The sequence below is a fragment of the Mytilus californianus genome, unplaced genomic scaffold (genome assembly GCF_021869535.1).
Source record: "Mytilus californianus isolate M0D057914Y unplaced genomic scaffold, xbMytCali1.0.p SCAF_11, whole genome shotgun sequence".
Taxonomy (NCBI): domain Eukaryota; kingdom Metazoa; phylum Mollusca; class Bivalvia; order Mytilida; family Mytilidae; genus Mytilus; species Mytilus californianus.
Window position 1 is genome coordinate 30,480,052 of NW_026262593.1, and position 27,906 is coordinate 30,507,957.

The 27,906-nt window shown below is 31.7% G+C and overlaps 1 protein-coding gene across 1 annotated transcript; it reads left to right on the forward strand.

Annotated features, from left to right (window-relative positions):
• Window positions 1–27,906, forward strand: LOC127719868 (uncharacterized). The gene is made up of 7 exons (XM_052226212.1): window positions 1–90; window positions 2,614–3,229; window positions 5,635–5,780; window positions 6,452–6,614; window positions 6,993–7,129; window positions 8,683–8,830; window positions 26,612–27,906. Exons 1-7 carry the CDS (start codon window positions 54–56, stop codon window positions 26,880–26,882), a joined length of 1,518 nt encoding a protein of 505 aa, XP_052082172.1. The 5' UTR covers window positions 1–53; the 3' UTR covers window positions 26,883–27,906.

Genomic DNA, 27,906 nt, shown 5'->3' on the forward strand with positions numbered 1-27,906 from the left:
CTTGGATTTACTGAGAAAGGATCAACTATTCAAAAATTTTGTAAGAAAAAAAAATGTTTGGTTATGGATTCAAAGTATTTTCTTTTATAGGTAAGATAATAATATTAAAACAAAAAGGGAAAAAAGCAGATCAACCTAGGTTTGATACACCACAAATATCATCGTTTGTTTCAAGACATCTGTACACGACAGTTAGTGATTTATGTCACAAAGTTAAAGTATCTTGAGCCCTCAGCTTTCTAATTTTGATACGACGATGTGTGAGGTTGAATTTAAAAAAAATAAGATAAACCATAAAATAGAAAATATCTTTGAATATTTGTCACTCAAAACACATTCAAAAGAGAAGCAGAATTTATTTTACAATTCGATATTATTCTTAACTTGTAGTGACTGGCCTGACAAAGTTGAACCGTATTCAAAGTAAAGAAATCTGTTTTAACAAAAGATTTAAAAAATCATAATAATGTTAAAGCATGACCAGTTTAATGACTGTAGTTATAAGTTGAGACAACTGCTTTGAAAGACTCGACAGAGTCGCTCGTCAAAATACTCATTTCGTTGTACATTGTTTTTATATGGTCGGGTATTTATATAATCGTCATTGTTCGCTTGTTTATTTTTTACCGTCTTGATCATTATGAATAGTACTTTCTCCTTTTATTCAAATGCATGTATACATCATGCATCGAAATAACAAAATAGAAATCGAACTAGAACATTAATGAAAATGTGGAATAAAGAAAATCCTTATCCATAAATATTAGTTAACCATTGTTCTTCTTAAAATCCAAAGCATCGAAGTACCATTTGTAATTTGAAGGGACTCATTTGCTCAGTCGTAAGTTTTTCTTTGTATTGTTTTGATGTTTGTCTGTTCTTCTTTTTTTCTTTTGGTATTTATATTGTCTGGATTTTGTATTGCCCTTTGTCATTTTCTCCCACTTTTTTATCATTGAAGTCTTTTTATTTGGATAAACATTACCGTGGAAAATACTTAGAGGAATAATTCGCGATTTTTTACTTATCATCTAAACATGTCCATTATAACATAAAATACATTCACAAAGTTTTAAATGTATATTCCCTTTAGTAACGGATAAAATCGAACATTTGTAACTTGTAACGTTTTCACTCGATTTTGAATGCAAATTAGCATACATATATCTACTGATTTCAAAATCATTCAATTATTGATACTTTATATAAAAAAGAAGATGTGGTATGATTGCCAATGAGACAACTATTCACAAGAGACCAAATGGCACAGAAATTAACAACTATATGTCATCGTACGGCCTTCAACAATGAGCAAAGTCATACCGCATAGTCTCTATTTTTTGGTCATTAGTAGGACGTTATTTCAGTTAATGAAGCAATCATTAAACATCTCCTTGATTTTGTACTGTAACATTTACTTTCGCGTATACCTTTTATAAATTATGTTTTGAGTTTAAATTACTATGATTGTGACAATGCAAGTATACATGTAGTTTTCGGAACGATATAAGAAGAACATACACGTACATAGTTAAACATGTTTTCGTAAACGGAGATTCCATACAATGGCCTCGCCTCCAGAAATATAATTACAACTTCCTAAATGTTATGAATCAAGCGCAAGTATTGAATGAATTGATTAAAAATACATGTTTATCAATTTGTCAAATGAATATGTAAAGAACTTGATTGAACAAATCTTACATGAATTTTTAATGTGAATTCGTTAAATTCTTCGTGAACAACAAGTCAGATTAAATTCGATGTTCCATATGACACTAAAACTGTTAAACTCAAAACGTCATTCCAAAGTAGCAACATATAACATACTACAAACTGCTCTTGTGTTGTACTGTTAAACCTCTGTCCCAGGTAGGGGGAAGGGTTTGGTGCCAGCAAACTAGTTCAACCCCACCATATTCTGCAGGTGCCTGTCCCAAGTCTGGAGCCTGTAATTCAGTGGTTGTCGTTTCTTGCTGTATGTCATATTTGTTTTTCGTTCATTGTTTTGTACATAAATATGACCATTATTTTTCTCTTTTGAATTGTGTTTGCCATTTCGGGGTCTTTTATTGCTGATTATGCGGTTTTGGTTTTGCTCATTGCTGAAGGTCGTAATGTGACCTATAGTTGTTAACTTCTATGTCAGTTAGTCTCTGGTGAAGAGTTGTCTCATTGGCATTCATATCATCTTGGTATTTAATATTAGCTGTTTTATAGGTTTTTTTCTCACAATTTAGAAGTACAATAATACACTTTGATTAGAAAAAAAAAATAATTGCAGCAATCATTTTCAGATGACTTAAATTGCTTTTTAGTGTAATATATATACATTAAACATAAAGTTTTAAAAGACACAAATTGTATAAGGTTTTACTGATGTGATTCATATCAATTGTTTTATAATTAATTCTGTAACGTGTATAATTATGCAACTATGTTACAATTCCCATACAAAATTCCCAAATGTTTTGAGGGGTCAATTTGAAAAATATGAAATATTAATAACATCTTAAAATTTTAGAAACTTTGTAACATCCGAAAGCTTAATTTAGTTACACAAAAAAATCAGGGATAATTTATCATTAAAACTGCCATATAATATCTTTGCAGCAACAACCCTGTTGATAAGTGTTAGTAATGGCCAAACTGGTTTACAACAACGACAAGGAGGATCAATGAATGCCATCCCGGATGCTAATGGTAATTGGCAGTTTGTTGGTTCACCGAATGGACAAGATAACCCACAACCAACGGGAGCCTTTACAGGAGATAAAATTCCAATACGACTAAACAGTCCAATGCCACAAGGAGGCAGAATGCCGAGACCAATGAGATTAAATGGTGTTAGCGCAGTAAATAGTGGCGAGACAGGCTTTGACAATCAACAAAGTCCTGGTAGAAATCCTCAAAATCTAAATAACAGATTTGGAAATAGCAGAAGTAATATGACACAGTTTATGCGAGGTGTAATGAGGAAGGGCAAGGGTGTCATGAATAAAATAATGCAGGCCATTAAATCCGGGAATAATAGTAGTGTTTTTGTCGTACGACAACCAAGACAATTTTTACCATCTGCATGTACACAAGAAATGTTGCAAATTCAAACTGATTGTTTCTCTAAAAATGGCTACACTATGGACTCTTTTTTCCACACGTTACGCAATGGTAGTTTTTCTGAAACCAAGCCATCGAGTTCCATGGATAGTCTCAAAGAACAACTCTGCAAGTATGTAATTAAGTTTGTTTTTCTAGATGACCAGCAATATATTCATCCATTAATTATCCTGAACAGGTACCTTAAAATTTATGATTTGATTTAGACCCAGAAATTACGATGGGCGACGCATACAAAGAATGACATACTTATCATTTAGCAGGGAATGCACACTTCTCCGGAACACGCGATATCGCCCAATGTTTTTATTAGAGTTGTATTGCTTTGGGTTTTTTTTTGTGTAGTCTGTGGTTTACAGGAGTACAAGTCTTTGTGTCCTTTGTTGATTATGTCGAACTGTGTTGTAAAGGTCGTTAATCACCCCCTAGTCGTAGTAGGATTCTGAAAAATTGCTTTGAAACGTTATGTGGTTTTAACCAAGCCCGATGAACGTTATTCAAGATGCACGTGTTGTGTGAGAGGAAACATCTAAGATTTTACTACCGCTTGGTCGTTATCATTCCCCAAGAGTACCTACCATCCACCCAATAGACAGTGCTTCAGTATTGATTGAAATAGTTCATTTTGACTATAAATTCTAGATCATTAAACAGTACTAGTAAATATAAAAATGTCACAACTCCAGCATGCAAAGTTGATAAAAGACGGGTTTATGTGTGTTATGTTAAGACCCATTCGATTTTTTTTTGTGCTTTCCAATTTGATATTTGTGGTCGTTAGCATTGAAGTCGTACCATATATTTTTAGGTGTGTCTTTAATGCGGAACATTCGTTCATTTATGCTCATATAACACTAATTATTTGGATAAAAATCATCAAAGCTGTCTGAAAGACATGCAGGGGCGGATCCAGGATTTTTGAAAGGAGGGGCGTAGTATTAAAGTTTGCCGAGCGGAGCGAGGCGAAAAATATTTTGGACCTTTTTTTGGCTAAATAACATAAAATAAGTGTAAAATGCATTTTATAGTTAAAGTGTAGGGGTTGGACATTTTTGGTGCCGTATTCTCTCCATTAATTGTCTAATATGAAATGATTGGATGGATCCAAAGCTATGTACTGATTAATATATTTGATGTGGGATTTGTCAGTAAAAAATGGGCATGGAAAATTCTCGTTTGTTGTATGGTTAGTTAGCATAACCTCACAGATTTCTTGTTGTAAACAAGATATACGGCTATTCAATGAAATTTACAATACGACCGACACGAAGAAAGACAAACAAGCAATTTTTATCCAAATGTTTGGTTGAAATGTTTCAACCAACCAGGGAAGTGAGGGGTTCCAAATCAACCAAAGGCTACGAATGAGTCGGAAATGACAATGAAGTTGTGAATGACGGTCGACACATGGAGACATATAGACATATGGGATTTACATGCAACCCCCCAAAAAAAAATTACGCCCGTTTTTTATTCATCATGTTCATTTCATGCTAAATAATTTTGTTGAAAATATTTTTTTCTAATAGCAAAAAAGTGGACAAGATTATTGTTTTCAATCCAGATACGGCCAGAATTTTTGTTTAAGGTAAAAATCAGGGTTACAATTTTTTCTCTAAAATATCTCAGACTGCCCCCTCAAATCAAATGGTCCGTACCTTAGACTTTAAATCTATATCTATAGCTTACTGACTGGGGATCACTATTCAGCAATATTATTAATGGGCTGGGGCGTGTGGGGTTACACATGTTTTCGTAGGTAAATACTATTGCTGTGGAACTTCTTTTTTCATGAGAGTGTAATAGAGTATTACTTTCTGTTGGGTGGAATTGTGAAATAGAAGTCAATACGTTCTTGCTCAATACTTTGTCGCTTTGAAGGCGTCATGCTTGTCATCCTCAGCCTATATATTACAGTAAATACGAGCGAAAAATATCTCTATAAGTAAAGAATTGTCGCATAAAAATTAAATACACGGGAAATGGCAAAGTTCGCGAAGTCTAGTCTGATTAATCATTTTACAAAAAAAAAAAAAAAAAAAAAAGTGCAAGCAAATGGAGGCGTACGCCCTCTACGCCCCCCTCTGGATCCGTCACTGCATTTTATTGACTGTGTAGATGATTATATTTTGACTAAATTCCTGACTTGGTACACGGACACTTTTGAAAATTTCGCTAGAGGTGGCGTATCTTTATTTTAAGCCAATTTTAAATTCAATAGGATTGCGGATTTCATTGTGTGTACGCCTAAATGAAAACGTTTCGTCATTGATTAGAAGTTCATAGTTCCATAAATGATTGACCAATCACAACGTTTTGGTAAATCCATTTTAAAATATTAGGCATGATTTCAGATTGTGAAAAAATGAACTACATATTATGTCGTTATTCTTTATAATTAAACATCAATAAGGTTCAAAACTGTGCATGCAGTATCATACATACAAAGCCTTTAATCTTTACTCAGATACAGTTACACACTGTGAAATTGACACACAAAGCATCTCTTCTTTTCAGAACTAGGCAAGCCATTTTGGATTGTGCTATCCCAGCCATAATTGGAAAACGAGACAAACCGCCATGCCTTGATGTTCATGATTATAATTTTGGACAAGAAATGGCACTGAAAGGTCTTCGAATCGTCCAGGACGTATGTGAAGCAGGTTTGTTTCAAATTAACCTCATTTATTGCCAAAAAGGAAGAGAAGCAAACGATACCAAAGGGACATTCAAACTCATTGGTCGAAAATACATTGACAACGCCATGGCAACTTAAAAAAAAAGACCAAAAGACAAACAACAGTATACAAAACACAACATAGAAAACCAACTTGAAGGCTATGCAACACGAAGCCCACTAAAAATGGGGGGGGGGGGGATCTTTGGGCTCCGGAAAGTAAAAGAAATATATAAATCGTCAAGTAGATGTAGCTTGCATTTATTGTGATAAGCAATTATTTTTCTTTTTGATAAAAATATAATATATACGATAGTTTTCTATTTTGAAAGTTTGATATTAGTTATACTCTATATAGCATGTATACAACGTAGCTGCGGAATCATAGCTGTTATGGTTTTTATGATATTTATTTTACAAATTGCGGATCATAGAGCTAGTACATATAGCTGCGGCTCTTATGCTCATTTTGATAATTTTTGACAATTTGTGGACATAGATGTATAGTCTGCAAATTGTCAAAAATTATCAAATGAGCATAAGAGCTACGGTTCCGCAGCTTGCAGATATTTAAATGTATGTATGTACCATTATATATTATTCTTAATTTCTTTTAAACTTGAAATCTTATTTTCGACATTGTCTGTGTTATTCCAGGACTGTTACCCCCGTCACCAATATGTGTACCTCTGGTGAACAGAGAAATGCAAAGATGTTATACCAAAGTTGGATTTAGTCCCGACATGTTTATCTCAGACGACAAAGATGTGGAGGGAGCAGTCATTGGCAAAGATATGGATGCTGCACAAAAGTTTTGTGGGTACGTATATATTCAATAATATGCATTTCCCATCATAAGCTTTTTTTTGCTGCGGGTGTACTGACTTTGTGTCTTGGATGAATACCCCATATCCTTTCGTTTCTATTATAAGAGACATATTTTTACAATTGTCGCGTAAATAGTTATCCTGTTTTACCGCTTTTGTCAACCATGCCAGTATTATTGTGTTATTTCTATTTTTTTTTTTTTTATTTTATTCTTCTTTTCTATGGGATCATTAACACAAATGTATTAACGTACCAGTAAATTTTTTGACGTTGATTGAAAATTGTTTAATCATAATTTATTTTTGTTTAAAAACTTTAAAAATTTAGTGATTTCAATGAAAACAGTTTCAAGTGATTCTTTTTTTCGCAGATCAAGAAAACAATTATACGATTGCATGAGATTAGTCATGAAGAATTGTCCCCAAGCAGAGGAGTATTTAATGATGTCAGGACATGATCAGACAGCAATTGAAAAAAGTATAGATGTTCTCTGCGACAATAAAAAAGGTAAGTTTAGTCTTCCCTACATTTTACTATCATGATACCATACACAAATTCAACAGAACAACCCCGTTTGACTGTCCCAGAGCAACCAACTTAGATTATAAAGTCACAAGACCTTTCTATCCATTCGGAGCTCTTCCGCTTTATTTCCATTTTTAAAGAATTTTTCTTTTCAAAAACAATTTTCCAAATTTTTTTTTATTTGTCTGTTGAGCTTTTCTTAATCTCTTGTCATTTTCTCTCCAATTTGAGGTGTCTAATTTACAATTGTATATCTAATATAAAAATAAGGAGATGTGGTATGGTTGCCAATGAGACAATTATCCACCAAAGTTAATGCTTTTTATGTATATTTTATATTCTTATATTCCTTAATGCTGCCTTTTACTACTCAAATTGCATGACATTTTCTAAATATGCATCTCTTACGTGTATGTCAGTATTCACCTCAAAAGCTAACAAAACCTTTAAACAGACTTATTAAGAAGGGATATAGTTACGATACTGTTGTCAGGTCATTAAAGATTGCATATTTTGGCTTTAATATTGATTCACTTATAGGGTCTTTGCATCGGAATTAAACATATTTATTCTAAAACCAGTTGTTGGCATGACACGGGTTATGTTCTTCTCATATATTTTATGATGGTATAATACTAAACCCCTAACAGGAGGGATTGTGCTTGATATTCATATGATGAAGACATAATCTTTCAATCAGTTTAATTGAGGTCTGGAGCTGGCATGTCAGTAACTGCTAGTAGTCTGTTGTTATTTATGTATTATTGTCATTTTGTTTATTTTCTTTTGTTTCCTATTCTGACATCGGACTCGGACTTCTTTTAAACTGAGTTTTATTGTGCGTACTGTTGTGCGTTTGTTTTTTCTACATTGGCTAGAGGTATAGGGGAAGAGTTGAGATCTCAAAAAACATGTTTAACCCCGCCGCATTTTTGCGCCTGTCCCAAGTCAGGAGCCTCTGGCCTATGTTAGTCTTGTATCATTTTTATTTTAGTTTCTTGTGTATAATTTGGAGTTTAGTATATGACGTCCATTATCACTGAACTAGTATACATATTTGTTTAGGGGTCAGCTGAAGGACGCCTACGGGTGCGAGAGTTTCTCGCTGCATTGAAGACCCATTGGTGGCCTTCGGCTGTTGTCTGCTCTATGGTCGGGTTGTTGTCTCTTTGACACATTCCCCATTTCCATTCTCAATTTTATTGCCTGCCTAATGAAAACGTTTTTCTACATATTTCTCTTGTTACCTCTAAGTGACCACTATTTACAACTGTTTACTACGTACATGTTTATATATAATTTAATGTTTGCCTTTTTCTGAAAATTATCTTGTTTTCTTGACATTATCGTAACTCTTTTAACATTAAATCAAGGTTATTCTGAATTTTGGACGGTATTGTCTTAATACAGCATTTATTTGCCTTAATCAAACATTTCAAATAAGCATAAAAATTATATTGACTCTGAAATCCATATGTTATTTTAAAGGAAAACACAAAATGTATAGAGTAAACACATTTTCTAATATTTTGTAGTGTATGTTGATGGATTAAATTGCTTCCAGACCCCGAGCGAAACTGTACATAACTGTATTGATGTAATGTCATCACAGACATTAGATCTCGAGGCTAGACAAATGTGGAAGTCCATGGGTAAAGACGATTTCTTTAAAGAGTTTTGCAGGTAAATAACATTGCAGTAAACAACAAGCACATTTTATGATAAGCAAGATTGTTAAAAAATATCAACTCCTAACCGAAAGGACGAAAAAAAAAAAAAAAAAAAAAACTTGGGGTGATCTCAGATGCTGCAGAAGGGTAAGCAGATCCTACCCCACATGTGGCACCCGTCGTGTTGCTCATGTTAGTACCAACCCGGTAACAAGTCTTATTCGGTAGGTCACATTCGTGAAAAGGGGACGGGATTGTTTTTACGACATTAGGAACATATTCGCTATCATCTGTGAAACAGATATTCCATAACGGTCAACCAAGTCGGCAAGAAGAGGGGCACAGCTAGTTCCCATGGGAATGCCGATAGTTTGTTGAAAAAAACGTCCCCTAAACGTAACAAATATGTTGTCAATCTAGAAATCAAGCGTCTTGATAATGTCAGTTTCAAGGAATTTTTTGTTTGAATCAAAGTGATTTTTTACAAGGTAGAATTTATCCCTCCCTAAGACAAGATACTTGTATCTACGTTGGTTATCCTTTTTTATGAAACAAAGCAATACCAACTCTTTCAATTTGTCTTTTGGTTTGGAATGGGGAATACTTGTGTAAAGTGTAGAAAAGTCAAATGTTTTAATACTATTGCAAGATGAAACAGTCTTAGATTGTATGTACTCTAAAAGATCTTTAGTATTTTTTAGTATCCACATCTGATTCACGCCACCTCTAGAATAGGTAGTCTCACAATAATTTTGAAGCCCGGTTTTGATTGCTGATAAAATTGATGTATATAATTAAGAAAGAGTTTTCGTGGAGCACTTGGAAGACCCAGCAATAAACAGTTGTGTGTAAGGACACTTATGTAGTTTAGGTATCAAATACAGTTATGCAAGATCCAGTTCTTCATCTTTGGTTGAAATTCCAAAGGAACATAGAACAGACCTATGATTATCCAGGACTTCCTCTTTAGTAAGTGTCGTGGGGGTATATGATGAGTTTCCAAGTGAATTGTCAATACCCAATTCATTTATCAAGAAGTTTATGTAATGTGATTAGCACATAAAAACGAAGTTGTATGGGGCTTTATCTGCGGGGACAACAACATATTTGTCATGGCGGTAGGTTTTGCAATATTTGGGTCTTTAAAGATTGATGTAGCATGGGTATTGATAGACCTATTACGTTTCTTAATTCTGATTTGTATCAACGACCTCACAGCTTTTATCCATTCTGAATGAGTATCTACGTCTTCTTTCTTGCGTTTAACCCATTGCCTGGCATAATCCTCGACTGAATCCATCAGTATTTTGAAGCTGTACTTCCAATTGATGGATGTGGGCGTATGATATTTCGGACCTTTGGATAACACATTTCGCAGGGAAGTGTTATTGGTAATGTTGAGGTCACCGGTAATAACATGGCCAGCCGGATTATATATGAATAGGAACTAGCACAGGTGCAAGCAGGAGGTTTAGACTTGAAGTCGTCAATATTGTTTACTAGTATTTTTTCTTTTTTTTTTGTCATTAGCGTGTAACAACTTTTTTTTTGTGCCATGAATTGATACAACACATCTTTTCCTTCCCATGATATTGAAATAGTATTTTTCTGTGTTCCTTTAGATTTAGAAAAAAATATAACGATATAAAAGAAACTAAATTTTATTTTTTCATATGCGTGTAGTTATTAAATAATCTTTATTGTCATATAAAAAAATTAAAACATGTCTGTGACAAACTGAATTAAACCCAACATATACTCATATATATATATATATATATATATATATAATAATAAGATCTATTTTGTTACATCTTGTGATCCGTTTATTTGGCAATCGCCAATGGCATTCAGCACGGTTAAAGAACATCAGTTGTTCGACCTGCTAGTCAAATGCGTTTTGTTAAAATATACTTTTTCACTCATTTGGTCTTTTGGGAAATGTTGTTTGTGCTGTATTTAGACCCCTCTACCAAGAAATTTGTTTTGCATGCACACGTATAAAAATTGCGGTTTTTATCCAACGCAATCATAGTTTGAACGTTGTTTTCAATTTAGACTTGTTTATATTTTTTCGTTTGGGCTTGTATTATATTTGCCTTCGGGTTTATATGATCCGTTCATCCTATTTTGACTCTTTCAAAATTCAAGAGTCTGTCCTAAATTGAGGTAAATTAAATGGCCTTCCAAATACCGTTTCGATTCCTAACACCACTGAAGAGACATTAAAATTGTCGAAATCTGGATATGGTGTACAAATTTTTGCACCTCATGTTTGCGGTATACCATCTTTTCCGCAAGTTTATTGTTTTCTGTTTGGTAATAAATTAATAATAAGATCTATTTTGTTACATCTTGTGATCCGTTTATTTGGCAATCGCCAATGGCATTCAGCTGATATAAACCCGAAGGCAAATATAGTACAAGCCCAAACGAAAAAATATAAACAAGTCTAAATTGAAAACAAGGTTCAAACCTATTATATATGTAACACTCCCAAACGTGTCCTTCCCCCCAAACGTGTCCGATTCCCCCAAACGTGTCTATTCCCCCAAACGTGTCCGTAATATTCAACGTTGCCCAAACGTGTCCGATTTCATAACCCCCAAACGTGTCCGACAATTGATATTCGCCAAAACGTGTCCACTGTTAAACGCCAGAACGTCTCACGTCTTTTAGCGCTAATACATGTATGCCCTCAATAATGTCAAAAACGTTTACGGCAATTCCATGATGGGGGACACAGTTGATGAAGTGGTCATTTATTAGCATTAGTTTGTTCAACGCCGGTTGTTAATGATTATCATAATTGCAAATTTAATCTGTAACATTTGAATTAACTTTTGAATGAAATTGCTTATTGTCCAGTTGCAAGTATTTCATACATATTTAGAGCAAACATACAAATAATTTTAGTACAGTTGAATTAATCGTTTACTTAAGTGAATTATTTTGTACTAATAAACTCCGATGATGCCTTTTTATATTAATCCGAATATTGCACGGTGGGCTTTCAGCAGAATTGACTTTCCTTTTTTCAACAGTTCTTGTATTTTAAAAGCTCTTCATAGATCTGATAAACTTGTTATCAGATTTTTTAATAAATTTTAGGTTTCGAGCATTACTAACCCTTACTTGGCGTAAAGCCTATATTTAGGCTTTCTGTACTCCTTTCAAATGCCAACGGTCTTTATTTAGGCTTAGCAACGGTTGCCTATGTCGTCTGTTTTGTAACAATACACATTACGTCACAGATGGGTAAAGACAATACATTGAGGCTCGACACGGGGTTTCAATGCAGGAAGATTTCTGTTTATTGCAGGGGACAGACTTGCCATTGCTGTCGTCATATGTTTTTGACGTAATGCTAAAATATGACGTCATAACTGTAAACTGTAGACAACATCGTAAAATAATGGCCGTCTCATGAAAAATGTGACAGAAGCAAACAGGACAAAAGGCTATTCATAACTATTCAAGTAATGTAGAGGAGGGATTTAAATAATAAAAAAAAGATACAATGTATTCTTACTTTGATTAAATGAAGACTCGTGTGGTTTTCAAAACTATAGCCTAATAAAAAGTGAGGTCACGGAGATAATTATTAAGCTGCAGGTTTTGCAATTTTTTTTTAAATAGTCGGAATAATACAATAAAACAAATAACTACAATTATCTTCAGTTAGATGAAAAGTCTTATAAATGAATTGCATTCCTCGTTTAAAATACATATTATTTCATTAAAGATCTAGACCGATTGTTTTCTAGTATTTTACAATCCGAGATGGCGGAAGATACCAGATGGCTACTTTTAAATTTTATGTCTTCAAATTTAACACCCTCCAAACCCATTGACACCCGTATTTTTCAATCAAAGAATTTTTAAAATGGGTCTCTAAATATTTGGCGAGTTATTTATTGACAGGATGAGAGAAATCCTGAAAGTCCGCAATCGCAGTCCATCAAACTGTTTTATCATGGTGATTCATGTTAACTGTATGATATATGTTCAATAGAATTATTCTACCACGGTTTAAACTAAATGTTGTACATGTCGTGTATTCGAAATAATTTACTTCAATTTCTGCCGGGTCAATCTTACTTTCAAAATGTTCATACTGTGAATCCGATGACCAACTGTTGAAACTAACGAACTTTTAAGAGATCACAGTTTTGCATAAAATAATCGTTCTTTCTGAATGTACACAAGAGATAAAAATTAGAAGATGCACAAAACAATAGACGACAAAAAAATATAATAAACAGCAACAAACGCCAACCACTCAATTGCATGTAGGCTCCTGAATTAGGACAGGCAAACAAGAGACATAACGTCCAGTGCCAAATATTTCATTCATTATTTGAACGACATCATGTTAACAATAAAAACTGTAGATAGGTTTTATTATCATACCGGGAATTTAGGATTAGGCCTAAATTTTACGGTTATTCGGTATTAACACTAGTTGGGATTTTATTCTAAAAAAATTATTCCAATTTTTTAATGAAATAGTCAAATGAGTATACGTTAATGAAAAAGCAATAACCAAATAACCTATGTATTTATAATATGGACACGAATGATAGTTCCAGTAAAAGAAAAAAAAATGGAGGTTGATATGGACATGTTTGGGGGATTGGGCACGTTTGGGTGTTTATTAAAAAATGATACGTTTGGGCGTTTATACAAATGACACGCTTTGGCGCCCTTTTACATTAAGACTTGTTTTGCAGTTCAGTGACGTCATGTGGACACGTTTAGGGGAATCGGACACGTTTGGGGGGAAGGACACGTTTCTGAGTGTTACATATATATGCTATTTTTAGACACTATATATATATATAGATTCTACCACTGCATCGAGTGTGATACGATATTTATCCACTCGAGACAGTTAAATTTTCATATTTAAAACGCGAGGCTCGCCGAGCGTTTTAAATATTTAAAATTTAACTGTCGAGAGTGGATAAATATCGTATTACACGAGATTTGGTGGTGGAATCTGTTTCTCTAATGATTTTCAAACAATACGCAGGCAAATGTATTCCTTCTTTTCGAATGATCTGCAAAGAGATGTGTTCTTTCTATGTGACGTCATCAGGCATGGTCGCCTTTTTTCATGCCGTCACAATAGGAAATTCAGAGGAAAGCAAGAAAATTCGACGTCATAATCGGATTTTAACCAATGAAGAACTGAGATCAAACGAACCACACGTTGATTAAATTTTTTTTATACAATGGGTGCAGAAAGGGATAAATTGACGAAGAATTAGAGAAATATAGATTCTACCACTGCATCGAGTGTGATACGATATTTATCCACTCGAGACAGTTAAATTTTCATATTTAAAACGCGAGGCTCGCCGAGCGTTTTAAATATTTAAAATTTAACTGTCGAGAGTGGATAAATATCGTATTACACGAGATTTGGTGGTGGAATCTGTTTCTCTAATGATTTTCAAACAAAACGCAGGCAAATGTATTCCTTCTTTTCGAATGATCTGCAAAAAGATGTGTTCTTTCTATGTGACGTCATCAGGCATGGTCGCCTTTTTTCATGCCGTCACAATAGGAAATTCAGAGGAAAGCAAGAAAATTCGACGTCATAATCGGATTTTAACCAATGAAGAACTGAGATCAAACGAACGACACGTTGATTAAATTTTTTTTATACAATGGGTGCAGAAAGGGATAAATTGACGAAGAATTAGAGAAATATATATATATATCAAGTCTAAATTGAAAACAACGTTCAAACCTATGATTGCGTTGGATAAAAACCGCAATTTTTATACGTGTGCATGCAAAACAAATTTCTTGTTAGAGGGGTCTAAATACAGCACAAACAACATTTTCCAAAAGATCAAAAAAGTGAAAAAGTATATTTTAACAAAACGCATTTGACTAACAGGTCGAACAACAAATGTTCTTAAATCCTGCTGACTGCCATTGGCGATTGCCAAATAAACGGATCACAAGGTGTAATAAATGGATCTTAACTTTAAATTTAATACCAAACAGAAAACAATAAACTTGCGGCGAAGATGGTATACCGGAAACAAAGGTGCAAATATTTTTTGTACACCATATCCGGATTTCGACAATTAATGTCTCTTCAGTGATATATAATGTATGTATCAATACATACATATATATATAATGTATGTATCAATTGTTGTAAAGTATATAATATAGTGACAAAACAAAATACAAATTACAATATATTATACACAAAACTTTTAACCATCGGTAAACCAAGGGTCCCCTGTCCTTAGGTAGCAATAAACAGTTAGGAAAAAATATTAAAATTTTCCCACATAAATTTTACCATCCCCTTTTCATTGCCTTCTTGCAATATTAAGCTTACTGTTTGTGTCATATATGTGCATATGTATGTAATCAGAATCTTCCATAGATTTCAAATCCAGTATATAAAATGGTAAAATATAATTTCTTTTTGGTGTATCCATGGCAACAATCTGCATTTTTTTGTTATAAAATATAACAAAAAGGGGGGAAAAGATGTCACATATTTCCCCAAAATTTGACCAAAAGTCGAATTTCAATCACTTCAAGTAATACCTTTTCTGAAACTGTTTACATATATCTTTCAATAAATCCAATGAAAATTATATGTCTTCCATCTCATTTTTTTGTAAAATTGCGTCAAAAACTTCGTGTAGAAAAAAAGTGTTTGTAAACATTACATTAATTTCTGGACCGATGACCGGTCTAGCTATGAAAATACGGAGAGTCAAACAGAAAATAGCCCATAAAACATGTAAAAAATAATCTTGATGTTCTTATAAACCACCTTTGAAGGCTAAATTAGTACTCAGCTGTCTAAAAATAAATTTTATTACACAATAACTTTCATATTTGAAAAATCCACCGGGGCCAAAATGCGAAACCAAACTCCTAACTGTGTATTGCTACCTTAATAGTAAATATTTTTTTCCAATTCTCCCTTTTAACTAATTTTCTGTGTTCTGCTAGCTAAAAGGAGTAAAATGGCCTTTTATTTTTGAAAATTGGTTCAGTAATGAATATTTTATGAAGGTTAGCAGTTGACACTGAAACGCGACAAAAACTGATTTAAAGAAAGGTGCCAAGTCAAAGAGTAAAATCTTGTTTCTACCTCAATTTTTGGCAAAATCTTAAAAACTATACCTCTTTTGTCAGTTTTTTAATGTTGAAAATCTTTATAAGACCTCTGATGATGCAAAATTGTACAAAATTTAACAATTTCAAGCATGAAAATGTTAATCTTTATGTTTAATGTATACCAAAGACTTGATTAAAGTACTTGGTAATGGGGAATCAATTTCTTACAGCTGAATCAACTATACATTTAATATATGTCAAAATGTAACATGAAATCTTGATAAAAATAATAATTTGATATATTCGCAAGAAAAAATACAAAACATTCAATACTTAGGCTACTACATACTGCGCAATCCTCCAGAAGCAAGGGTTAAGCAAATAGAGTACAATTATAAGCCTTGTCCCAAAATGTCTAATTTTGGTTGCTAAGGACTGTAAACAATAAAATTGACATGTATTGTCATTCTTAAACACTTAATCCCTTCAGAAGTTGATTTAGAATCTAAATATCAATAGATTTGTGGTATGAAAAGTCTTAAATTATACAATTCTGAGCTTGGTAAGTATGCCATAAGGTAGCAATAAACAGTTAGGAAAAAATATTAAAATTTTCCCTCATAAATTTTACCATCCCCTTTTCATTGCCTTCTTGCAATATTAAGCTTACTGTTTGTGTCATATATGTGCATATGTATGTAATCAGAATCTTCCATAGATTTCAAATCCAGTATATAAAATGGTAAAATATAATTTCTTTTTGGTGTATCCATGGCAACAATCTGCATTTTTTTGTTATAAAATATAACAAAAAAGGGGGAAAAGATGTCACATATTTCCCCAAAATTTGACCAAAAGTCGAATTTCAATCACTTCAAGTAATACCTTTTCTGAAACTGTTTACATATATCTTTCAATAAATCCAATGAAAATTATATGTCTTTCATCTCATTTTTTTGTAAAATTGCGTCAAAAACTTCGTGTAGAAAAAAAGTGTTTGTAAACATTACATTAATTTCTGGACCGATGACCGGTCTAGCTATGAAAATACGGAGAGTCAAACAGAAAATAGCCCATAAAACATGTAAAAAATAATCTTGATGTTCTTATAAACCACCTTTGAAGGCTAAATTAGTACTCAGCTGTCTAAAAATAAATTTTATTACACAATAACTTTCATATTTGAAAAATCCACCGGGGCCAAAATGCGAAACCAAACTCCTAACTGTGTATTGCTACCTTAATAGTAAATATTTTTTTCCAATTCTCCCTTTTAACTAATTTTCTGTGTTCTGCTAGCTAAAAGGAGTAAAATGGCCTTTTATTTTTGAAAATTGGTTCAGTAATGAATATTTTATGAAGGTTAGCAGTTGACACTGAAACGCGACAAAAACTGATTTAAAGAAAGGTGCCAAGTCAAAGAGTAAAATCTTGTTTCTACCTCAATTTTTGGCAAAATCTTAAAAACTATACCTCTTTTGTCAGTTTTTTAATGTTGAAAATCTTTATAAGACCTCTGATGATGCAAAATTGTACAAAATTTAACAATTTCAAGCATGAAAATGTTAATCTTTATGTTTAATGTATACCAAAGACTTGATTAAAGTACTTGGTAATGGGGAATCAATTTCTTACAGCTGAATCAACTATACATTTAATATATGTCAAAATGTAACATGAAATCTTGATAAAAATAATAATTTGATATATTCGCAAGAAAAAATACAAAACATTCAATACTTAGGCTACTACATACTGCGCAATCCTCCAGAAGCAAGGGTTAAGCAAATAGAGTACAATTATAAGCCTTGTCCCAAAATGTCTAATTTTGGTTGCTAAGGACTGTAAACAATAAAATTGACATGTATTGTCATTCTTAAACACTTAATCCCTTCAGAAGTTGATTTAGAATCTAAATATCAATAGATTTGTGGTATGAAAAGTCTTAAATTATACAATTCTGAGCTTGGTAAGTATGCCATAAGGTAGCAATAAACAGTTAGGAAAAAATATTAAAATTTTCCCTCATAAATTTTACCATCCCCTTTTCATTGCCTTCTTGCAATATTAAGCTTACTGTTTGTGTCATATATGTGCATATGTATGTAATCAGAATCTTCCATAGATTTCAAATCCAGTATATAAAATGGTAAAATATAATTTCTTTTTGGTGTATCCATGGCAACAATCTGCATTTTTTTGTTATAAAATATAACAAAAAAGGGGGAAAAGATGTCACATATTTCCCCAAAATTTGACCAAAAGTCGAATTTCAATCACTTCAAGTAATACCTTTTCTGAAACTGTTTACATATATCTTTCAATAAATCCAATGAAAATTATATGTCTTTCATCTCATTTTTTTGTAAAATTGCGTCAAAAACTTCGTGTAGAAAAAAAGTGTTTGTAAACATTACATTAATTTCTGGACCGATGACCGGTCTAGCTATGAAAATACGGAGAGTCAAACAGAAAATAGCCCATAAAACATGTAAAAAATAATCTTGATGTTCTTATAAACCACCTTTGAAGGCTAAATTAGTACTCAGCTGTCTAAAAATAAATTTTATTACACAATAACTTTCATATTTGAAAAATCCACCGGGGCCAAAATGCGAAACCAAACTCCTAACTGTGTATTGCTACCTTAATAGTAAATATTTTTTTCCAATTATCCCTTTTAACTAATTTTCTGTGTTCTGCTAGCTAAAAGGAGTAAAATGGCCTTTATTTTTGAAAATTGGTTCAGTAATGAATATTTTATGAAGGTTAGCAGTTGACACTGAAACGCGACAAAAACTGATTTAAAGAAAGGTGCCAAGTCAAAGAGTAAAATCTTGTTTCTACCTCAATTTTTGGCAAAATCTTAAAAACTATACCTCTTTTGTCAGTTTTTTAATGTTGAAAATCTTTATAAGACCTCTGATGATGCAAAATTGTACAAAATTTAACAATTTCAAGCATGAAAATGTTAATCTTTATGTTTAATGTATACCAAAGACTTGATTAAAGTACTTGGTAATGGGGAATCAATTTCTTACAGCTGAATCAACTATACATTTAATATATGTCAAAATGTAACATGAAATCTTGATAAAAATAATAATTTGATATATTCGCAAGAAAAAATACAAAACATTCAATACTTAGGCTACTACATACTGCGCAATCCTCCAGAAGCAAGGGTTAAGCAAATAGAGTACAATTATAAGCCTTGTCCCAAAATGTCTAATTTTGGTTGCTAAGGACTGTAAACAATAAAATTGACATGTATTGTCATTCTTAAACACTTAATCCCTTCAGAAGTTGATTTAGAATCTAAATATCAATAGATTTGTGGTATGAAAAGTCTTAAATTATACAATTCTGAGCTTGGTAAGTATGCCATAAGGTAGCAATAAACAGTTAGGAAAAAATATTAAAATTTTCCCTCATAAATTTTACCATCCCCTTTTCATTGCCTTCTTGCAATATTAAGCTTACTGTTTGTGTCATATATGTGCATATGTATGTAATCAGAATCTTCCATAGATTTCAAATCCAGTATATAAAATGGTAAAATATAATTTCTTTTTGGTGTATCCATGGCAACAATCTGCATTTTTTTGTTATAAAATATAACAAAAAAGGGGGAAAAGATGTCACATATTTCCCCAAAATTTGACCAAAAGTCGAATTTCAATCACTTCAAGTAATACCTTTTCTGAAACTGTTTACATATATCTTTCAATAAATCCAATGAAAATTATATGTCTTTCATCTCATTTTTTTGTAAAATTGCGTCAAAAACTTCGTGTAGAAAAAAAGTGTTTGTAAACATTACATTAATTTCTGGACCGATGACCGGTCTAGCTATGAAAATACGGAGAGTCAAACAGAAAATAGCCCATAAAACATGTAAAAAATAATCTTGATGTTCTTATAAACCACCTTTGAAGGCTAAATTAGTACTCAGCTGTCTAAAAATAAATTTTATTACACAATAACTTTCATATTTGAAAAATCCACCGGGGCCAAAATGCGAAACCAAACTCCTAACTGTGTATTGCTACCTTAATAGTAAATATTTTTTTCCAATTCTCCCTTTTAACTAATTTTCTGTGTTCTGCTAGCTAAAAGGAGTAAAATGGCCTTTTATTTTTGAAAATTGGTTCAGTAATGAATATTTTATGAAGGTTAGCAGTTGACACTGAAACGCGACAAAAACTGATTTAAAGAAAGGTGCCAAGTCAAAGAGTAAAATCTTGTTTCTACCTCAATTTTTGGCAAAATCTTAAAAACTATACCTCTTTTGTCAGTTTTTTAATGTTGAAAATCTTTATAAGACCTCTGATGATGCAAAATTGTACAAAATTTAACAATTTCAAGCATGAAAATGTTAATCTTTATGTTTAATGTATACCAAAGACTTGATTAAAGTACTTGGTAATGGGGAATCAATTTCTTACAGCTGAATCAACTATACATTTAATATATGTCAAAATGTAACATGAAATCTTGATAAAAATAATAATTTGATATATTCGCAAGAAAAAATACAAAACATTCAATACTTAGGCTACTACATACTGCGCAATCCTCCAGAAGCAAGGGTTAAGCAAATAGAGTACAATTATAAGCCTTGTCCCAAAATGTCTAATTTTGGTTGCTAAGGACTGTAAACAATAAAATTGACATGTATTGTCATTCTTAAACACTTAATCCCTTCAGAAGTTGATTTAGAATCTAAATATCAATAGATTTGTGGTATGAAAAGTCTTAAATTATACAATTCTGAGCTTGGTAAGTATGCCATAAGGTAGCAATAAACAGTTAGGAAAAAATATTAAAATTTTCCCTCATAAATTTTACCATCCCCTTTTCATTGCCTTCTTGCAATATTAAGCTTACTGTTTGTGTCATATATGTGCATATGTATGTAATCAGAATCTTCCATAGATTTCAAATCCAGTATATAAAATGGTAAAATATAATTTCTTTTTGGTGTATCCATGGCAACAATCTGCATTTTTTTGTTATAAAATATAACAAAAAAGGGGGAAAAGATGTCACATATTTCCCCAAAATTTGACCAAAAGTCGAATTTCAATCACTTCAAGTAATACCTTTTCTGAAACTGTTTACATATATCTTTCAATAAATCCAATGAAAATTATATGTCTTTCATCTCATTTTTTTGTAAAATTGCGTCAAAAACTTCGTGTAGAAAAAAAGTGTTTGTAAACATTACATTAATTTCTGGACCGATGACCGGTCTAGCTATGAAAATACGGAGAGTCAAACAGAAAATAGCCCATAAAACATGTAAAAAATAATCTTGATGTTCTTATAAACCACCTTTGAAGGCTAAATTAGTACTCAGCTGTCTAAAAATAAATTTTATTACACAATAACTTTCATATTTGAAAAATCCACCGGGGCCAAAATGCGAAACCAAACTCCTAACTGTGTATTGCTACCTTAATAGTAAATATTTTTTTCCAATTATCCCTTTTAACTAATTTTCTGTGTTCTGCTAGCTAAAAGGAGTAAAATGGCCTTTATTTTTGAAAATTGGTTCAGTAATGAATATTTTATGAAGGTTAGCAGTTGACACTGAAACGCGACAAAAACTGATTTAAAGAAAGGTGCCAAGTCAAAGAGTAAAATCTTGTTTCTACCTCAATTTTTGGCAAAATCTTAAAAACTATACCTCTTTTGTCAGTTTTTTAATGTTGAAAATCTTTATAAGACCTCTGATGATGCAAAATTGTACAAAATTTAACAATTTCAAGCATGAAAATGTTAATCTTTATGTTTAATGTATACCAAAGACTTGATTAAAGTACTTGGTAATGGGGAATCAATTTCTTACAGCTGAATCAACTATACATTTAATATATGTCAAAATGTAACATGAAATCTTGATAAAAATAATAATTTGATATATTCGCAAGAAAAAATACAAAACATTCAATACTTAGGCTACTACATACTGCGCAATCCTCCAGAAGCAAGGGTTAAGCAAATAGAGTACAATTATAAGCCTTGTCCCAAAATGTCTAATTTTGGTTGCTAAGGACTGTAATCAATAAAATTGACATGTATTGTCATTCTTAAACACTTAATCCCTTCAGAAGTTGATTTAGAATCTAAATATCAATAGATTTGTGGTATGAAAAGTCTTAAATTATACAATTCTGAGCTTGGTAAGTATGCCATAAGGTAGCAATAAACAGTTAGGAAAAAATATTAAAATTTTCCCTCATAAATTTTACCATCCCCTTTTCATTGCCTTCTTGCAATATTAAGCTTACTGTTTGTGTCATATATGTGCATATGTATGTAATCAGAATCTTCCATAGATTTCAAATCCAGTATATAAAATGGTAAAATATAATTTCTTTTTGGTGTATCCATGGCAACAATCTGCATTTTTTTGTTATAAAATATAACAAAAAAGGGGGAAAAGATGTCACATATTTCCCCAAAATTTGACCAAAAGTCGAATTTCAATCACTTCAAGTAATACCTTTTCTGAAACTGTTTACATATATCTTTCAATAAATCCAATGAAAATTATATGTCTTTCATCTCATTTTTTTGTAAAATTGCGTCAAAAACTTCGTGTAGAAAAAAAGTGTTTGTAAACATTACATTAATTTCTGGACCGATGACCGGTCTAGCTATGAAAATACGGAGGGTCAAACAGAAAATAGCCCATAAAACATGTAAAAAATAATCTTGATGTTCTTATAAACCACCTTTGAAGGCTAAATTAGTACTCAGCTGTCTAAAAATAAATTTTATTACACAATAACTTTCATATTTGAAAAATCCACCGGGGCCAAAATGCGAAACCAAACTCCTAACTGTGTATTGCTACCTTAATAGTAAATATTTTTTTCCAATTCTCCCTTTTAACTAATTTTCTGTGTTCTGCTAGCTAAAAGGAGTAAAATGGCCTTTTATTTTTGAAAATTGGTTCAGTAATGAATATTTTATGAAGGTTAGCAGTTGACACTGAAACGCGACAAAAACTGATTTAAAGAAAGGTGCCAAGTCAAAGAGTAAAATCTTGTTTCTACCTCAATTTTTGGCAAAATCTTAAAAACTATACCTCTTTTGTCAGTTTTTTAATGTTGAAAATCTTTATAAGACCTCTGATGATGCAAAATTGTACAAAATTTAACAATTTCAAGCATGAAAATGTTAATCTTTATGTTTAATGTATACCAAAGACTTGATTAAAGTACTTGGTAATGGGGAATCAATTTCTTACAGCTGAATCAACTATACATTTAATATATGTCAAAATGTAACATGAAATCTTGATAAAAATAATAATTTGATATATTCGCAAGAAAAAATACAAAACATTCAATACTTAGGCTACTACATACTGCGCAATCCTCCAGAAGCAAGGGTTAAGCAAATAGAGTACAATTATAAGCCTTGTCCCAAAATGTCTAATTTTGGTTGCTAAGGACTGTAAACAATAAAATTGACATGTATTGTCATTCTTAAACACTTAATCCCTTCAGAAGTTGATTTAGAATCTAAATATCAATAGATTTGTGGTATGAAAAGTCTTAAATTATACAATTCTGAGCTTGGTAAGTATGCCATAAGGTAGCAATAAACAGTTAGGAAAAAATATTAAAATTTTCCCTCATAAATTTTACCATCCCCTTTTCATTGCCTTCTTGCAATATTAAGCTTACTGTTTGTGTCATATATGTGCATATGTATGTAATCAGAATCTTCCATAGATTTCAAATCCAGTATATAAAATGGTAAAATATAATTTCTTTTTGGTGTATCCATGGCAACAATCTGCATTTTTTTGTTATAAAATATAACAAAAAAGGGGGAAAAGATGTCACATATTTCCCCAAAATTTGACCAAAAGTCGAATTTCAATCACTTCAAGTAATACCTTTTCTGAAACTGTTTACATATATCTTTCAATAAATCCAATGAAAATTATATGTCTTTCATCTCATTTTTTTGTAAAATTGCGTCAAAAACTTCGTGTAGAAAAAAAGTGTTTGTAAACATTACATTAATTTCTGGACCGATGACCGGTCTAGCTATGAAAATACGGAGAGTCAAACAGAAAATAGCCCATAAAACATGTAAAAAATAATCTTGATGTTCTTATAAACCACCTTTGAAGGCTAAATTAGTACTCAGCTGTCTAAAAATAAATTTTATTACACAATAACTTTCATATTTGAAAAATCCACCGGGGCCAAAATGCGAAACCAAACTCCTAACTGTGTATTGCTACCTTAATAGTAAATATTTTTTTCCAATTCTCCCTTTTAACTAATTTTCTGTGTTCTGCTAGCTAAAAGGAGTAAAATGGCCTTTTATTTTTGAAAATTGGTTCAGTAATGAATATTTTATGAAGGTTAGCAGTTGACACTGAAACGCGACAAAAACTGATTTAAAGAAAGGTGCCAAGTCAAAGAGTAAAATCTTGTTTCTACCTCAATTTTTGGCAAAATCTTAAAAACTATACCTCTTTTGTCAGTTTTTTAATGTTGAAAATCTTTATAAGACCTCTGATGATGCAAAATTGTACAAAATTTAACAATTTCAAGCATGAAAATGTTAATCTTTATGTTTAATGTATACCAAAGACTTGATTAAAGTACTTGGTAATGGGGAATCAATTTCTTACAGCTGAATCAACTATACATTTAATATATGTCAAAATGTAACATGAAATCTTGATAAAAATAATAATTTGATATATTCGCAAGAAAAAATACAAAACATTCAATACTTAGGCTACTACATACTGCGCAATCCTCCAGAAGCAAGGGTTAAGCAAATAGAGTACAATTATAAGCCTTGTCCCAAAATGTCTAATTTTGGTTGCTAAGGACTGTAAACAATAAAATTGACATGTATTGTCATTCTTAAACACTTAATCCCTTCAGAAGTTGATTTAGAATCTAAATATCAATAGATTTGTGGTATGAAAAGTCTTAAATTATACAATTCTGAGCTTGGTAAGTATGCCATAAGGTAGCAATAAACAGTTAGGAAAAAATATTAAAATTTTCCCTCATAAATTTTACCATCCCCTTTTCATTGCCTTCTTGCAATATTAAGCTTACTGTTTGTGTCATATATGTGCATATGTATGTAATCAGAATCTTCCATAGATTTCAAATCCAGTATATAAAATGGTAAAATATAATTTCTTTTTGGTGTATCCATGGCAACAATCTGCATTTTTTTGTTATAAAATATAACAAAAAAGGGGGAAAAGATGTCACATATTTCCCCAAAATTTGACCAAAAGTCGAATTTCAATCACTTCAAGTAATACCTTTTCTGAAACTGTTTACATATATCTTTCAATAAATCCAATGAAAATTATATGTCTTTCATCTCATTTTTTTGTAAAATTGCGTCAAAAACTTCGTGTAGAAAAAAAGTGTTTGTAAACATTACATTAATTTCTGGACCGATGACCGGTCTAGCTATGAAAATACGGAGAGTCAAACAGAAAATAGCCCATAAAACATGTAAAAAATAATCTTGATGTTCTTATAAACCACCTTTGAAGGCTAAATTAGTACTCAGCTGTCTAAAAATAAATTTTATTACACAATAACTTTCATATTTGAAAAATCCACCGGGGCCAAAATGCGAAACCAAACTCCTAACTGTGTATTGCTACCTTAGTTCCACTGACTGCTTTAAAAAGGAACCTAGTTGAAAATTTGTTGGGTTTAGTATATTTGTAGTTTTTTGTGTTGGTGCAACTCATAAAGTCAATATTTTGAGAAACAATTTCAGAGAAGTAATTGTTTCTTAGATTTTTATTTATTTTGCAATGAAAAAAGAAATGAAATTCATCATCTATATCTTTAATAGAGCAAACATCACATGATCTAAGATTTCGTGGTATTTTTTTTTATATCTACCCAATTCAAGTTCCAGATTATGATCACATATTCTAAATTTAGTAATAAGTTTACGAAATTCAAAGTTTGAATGTGACAAGTAAAATTCTGTCACAGTATCTGTTTTGAGATCTTTGTAGAGAAAAAGTTTATTTTGTTCACATAGGTTTTCAATATTTGTTTTATAGAGGTTTTTATATTTATTATAGAAATTCCTACTTTGATAACATGTTTTAGAGATTTGACTTCCTTTATAGTTTTGCATGAAGGCAAATTTTTGGGGTCATCTATCTCTTTAGGGATAATACATTTGGCATGTGTATACCAGGAATATACATTTTGTGCATCTAACATCTTACAGATTTCAAACGATTCCTTTAATAGAGGATTAATATCTTTAGTATGTAGCCTAGCCAAATATAATATAGACTGGACTTTAATAATAAAGTTAGCTATTGGTAACTTCAAAACGAATTACCAAATTTGCTGTGCATTTTCTAACACCAAATGTGTATTTACAGAATGATAAACTAACCTTTTCAAAAGCTGATCTATCTATAGAAGAAAATGGAGCAACAATTTTGTTACTATAGCTTGCACGAGCTTTTGCTCTTATAGATGGTAGGTCAACCAGTCTGCACTAACGTTAACTTTCAGAGCTCGTCATTTGCCATATTGAAAGCGGAAAACCACTATCTGCTATGACTAATGGCTGACATTTAGAAAAAAACCATCATGTAATCTACATTTTTCTCTATTGATTTATTTTTAATTTTTTTTTATAGAATTCGTGTTCAGCATATGGAGTGCGACACTACTGCATGGAAGGAGAGTTGCCATGAAGTTACCGTAGGGCTGAAGAATGAATTTCAGTGCGCCATGTTGCCAGGGATATGTCATAACATCACAGAAATCGATGACATACTACACAATAATGTTTGTAGACGTCAGGCTTTTCTTCAAGCTTTAAGAAGTTCATACGGTGGAGCAAGTAGTCCGAGCTCCTGGATTTTATCAATTGGTCTTGCAGTGGGACTTAGTCTACTCTTTCTATAGTTACTATTAGTATGGCATGAAGAACTACATTTCAATTGTTTTGTCTTTCAAAATAGATAGTTTTGAATTTTTTATATAAGTGCTACAGTGTATATAAAACATTTTTTAACAATCAGGTAATATTTATATTTATTGTACTTATGAAGATATGCAGTAGAAAAAATTGTTTACTCAATCATTAAAATATATTCAATGGAGTAATAGTGTGGTCGTTTTATAAAACAAATAGAGACACACACATATTTGATCTGAAAAATCCAAGTAAATTGTATGAAAAGCTGAAATGTCTATGAACTCAATAGTGCAATTTTGTATACTAGTATAAGAAAACGAAAAAATCAAAACGATTTAGAATTAAGAAGGGAAATATACAGTCTCAGTAGTGCAAACATAATAGAATTACCGACAGTTCCAATGGAATAAGCCTCCTACAATTTCATTCTACCTAATATAACACACTTTTCGCTAAGTAATTTTAGATATATATAACGATGAGAAACACGCAATTGCTGCACTCTCTATTTTCTTAAATCCCTTGTTTGTGTTCATTTAGCATACATGTATTTTTTATCCATCAGATGCTGCATTAATGGTGTAAATATTTTACTATTTTGGGAATGTCTACGATTGAAAAGACTTAATGATTTGCATTGTGATTTTTTCGTCTTTTCGTCGTAAAAGTATCACCATGATTCTATTAACAGTTGAAACCATTTACTATTTTCAAATTGATGCATGCATACATTTTGTTTGTTGATTAGGTAAATATGGGCGAGGAATATAATTATTTCTTTTCTCTAGTTGATCTCTTTTTATGAACAGCCTTCAATCATTTGTTGTCATATCAATCAAAATGGATATACATACGGTTGCTGCAATAGTGTTTTGTATATAAATGTCGATTCATTTGACAAATAATCATTCAGTTGAAATCATTATACTACTAGTATTATAGTTGTAAGAATTAATTAATTTTCGATATTGTATAGATCGGGATTATCATTTGTATATTAATTTTGTAATA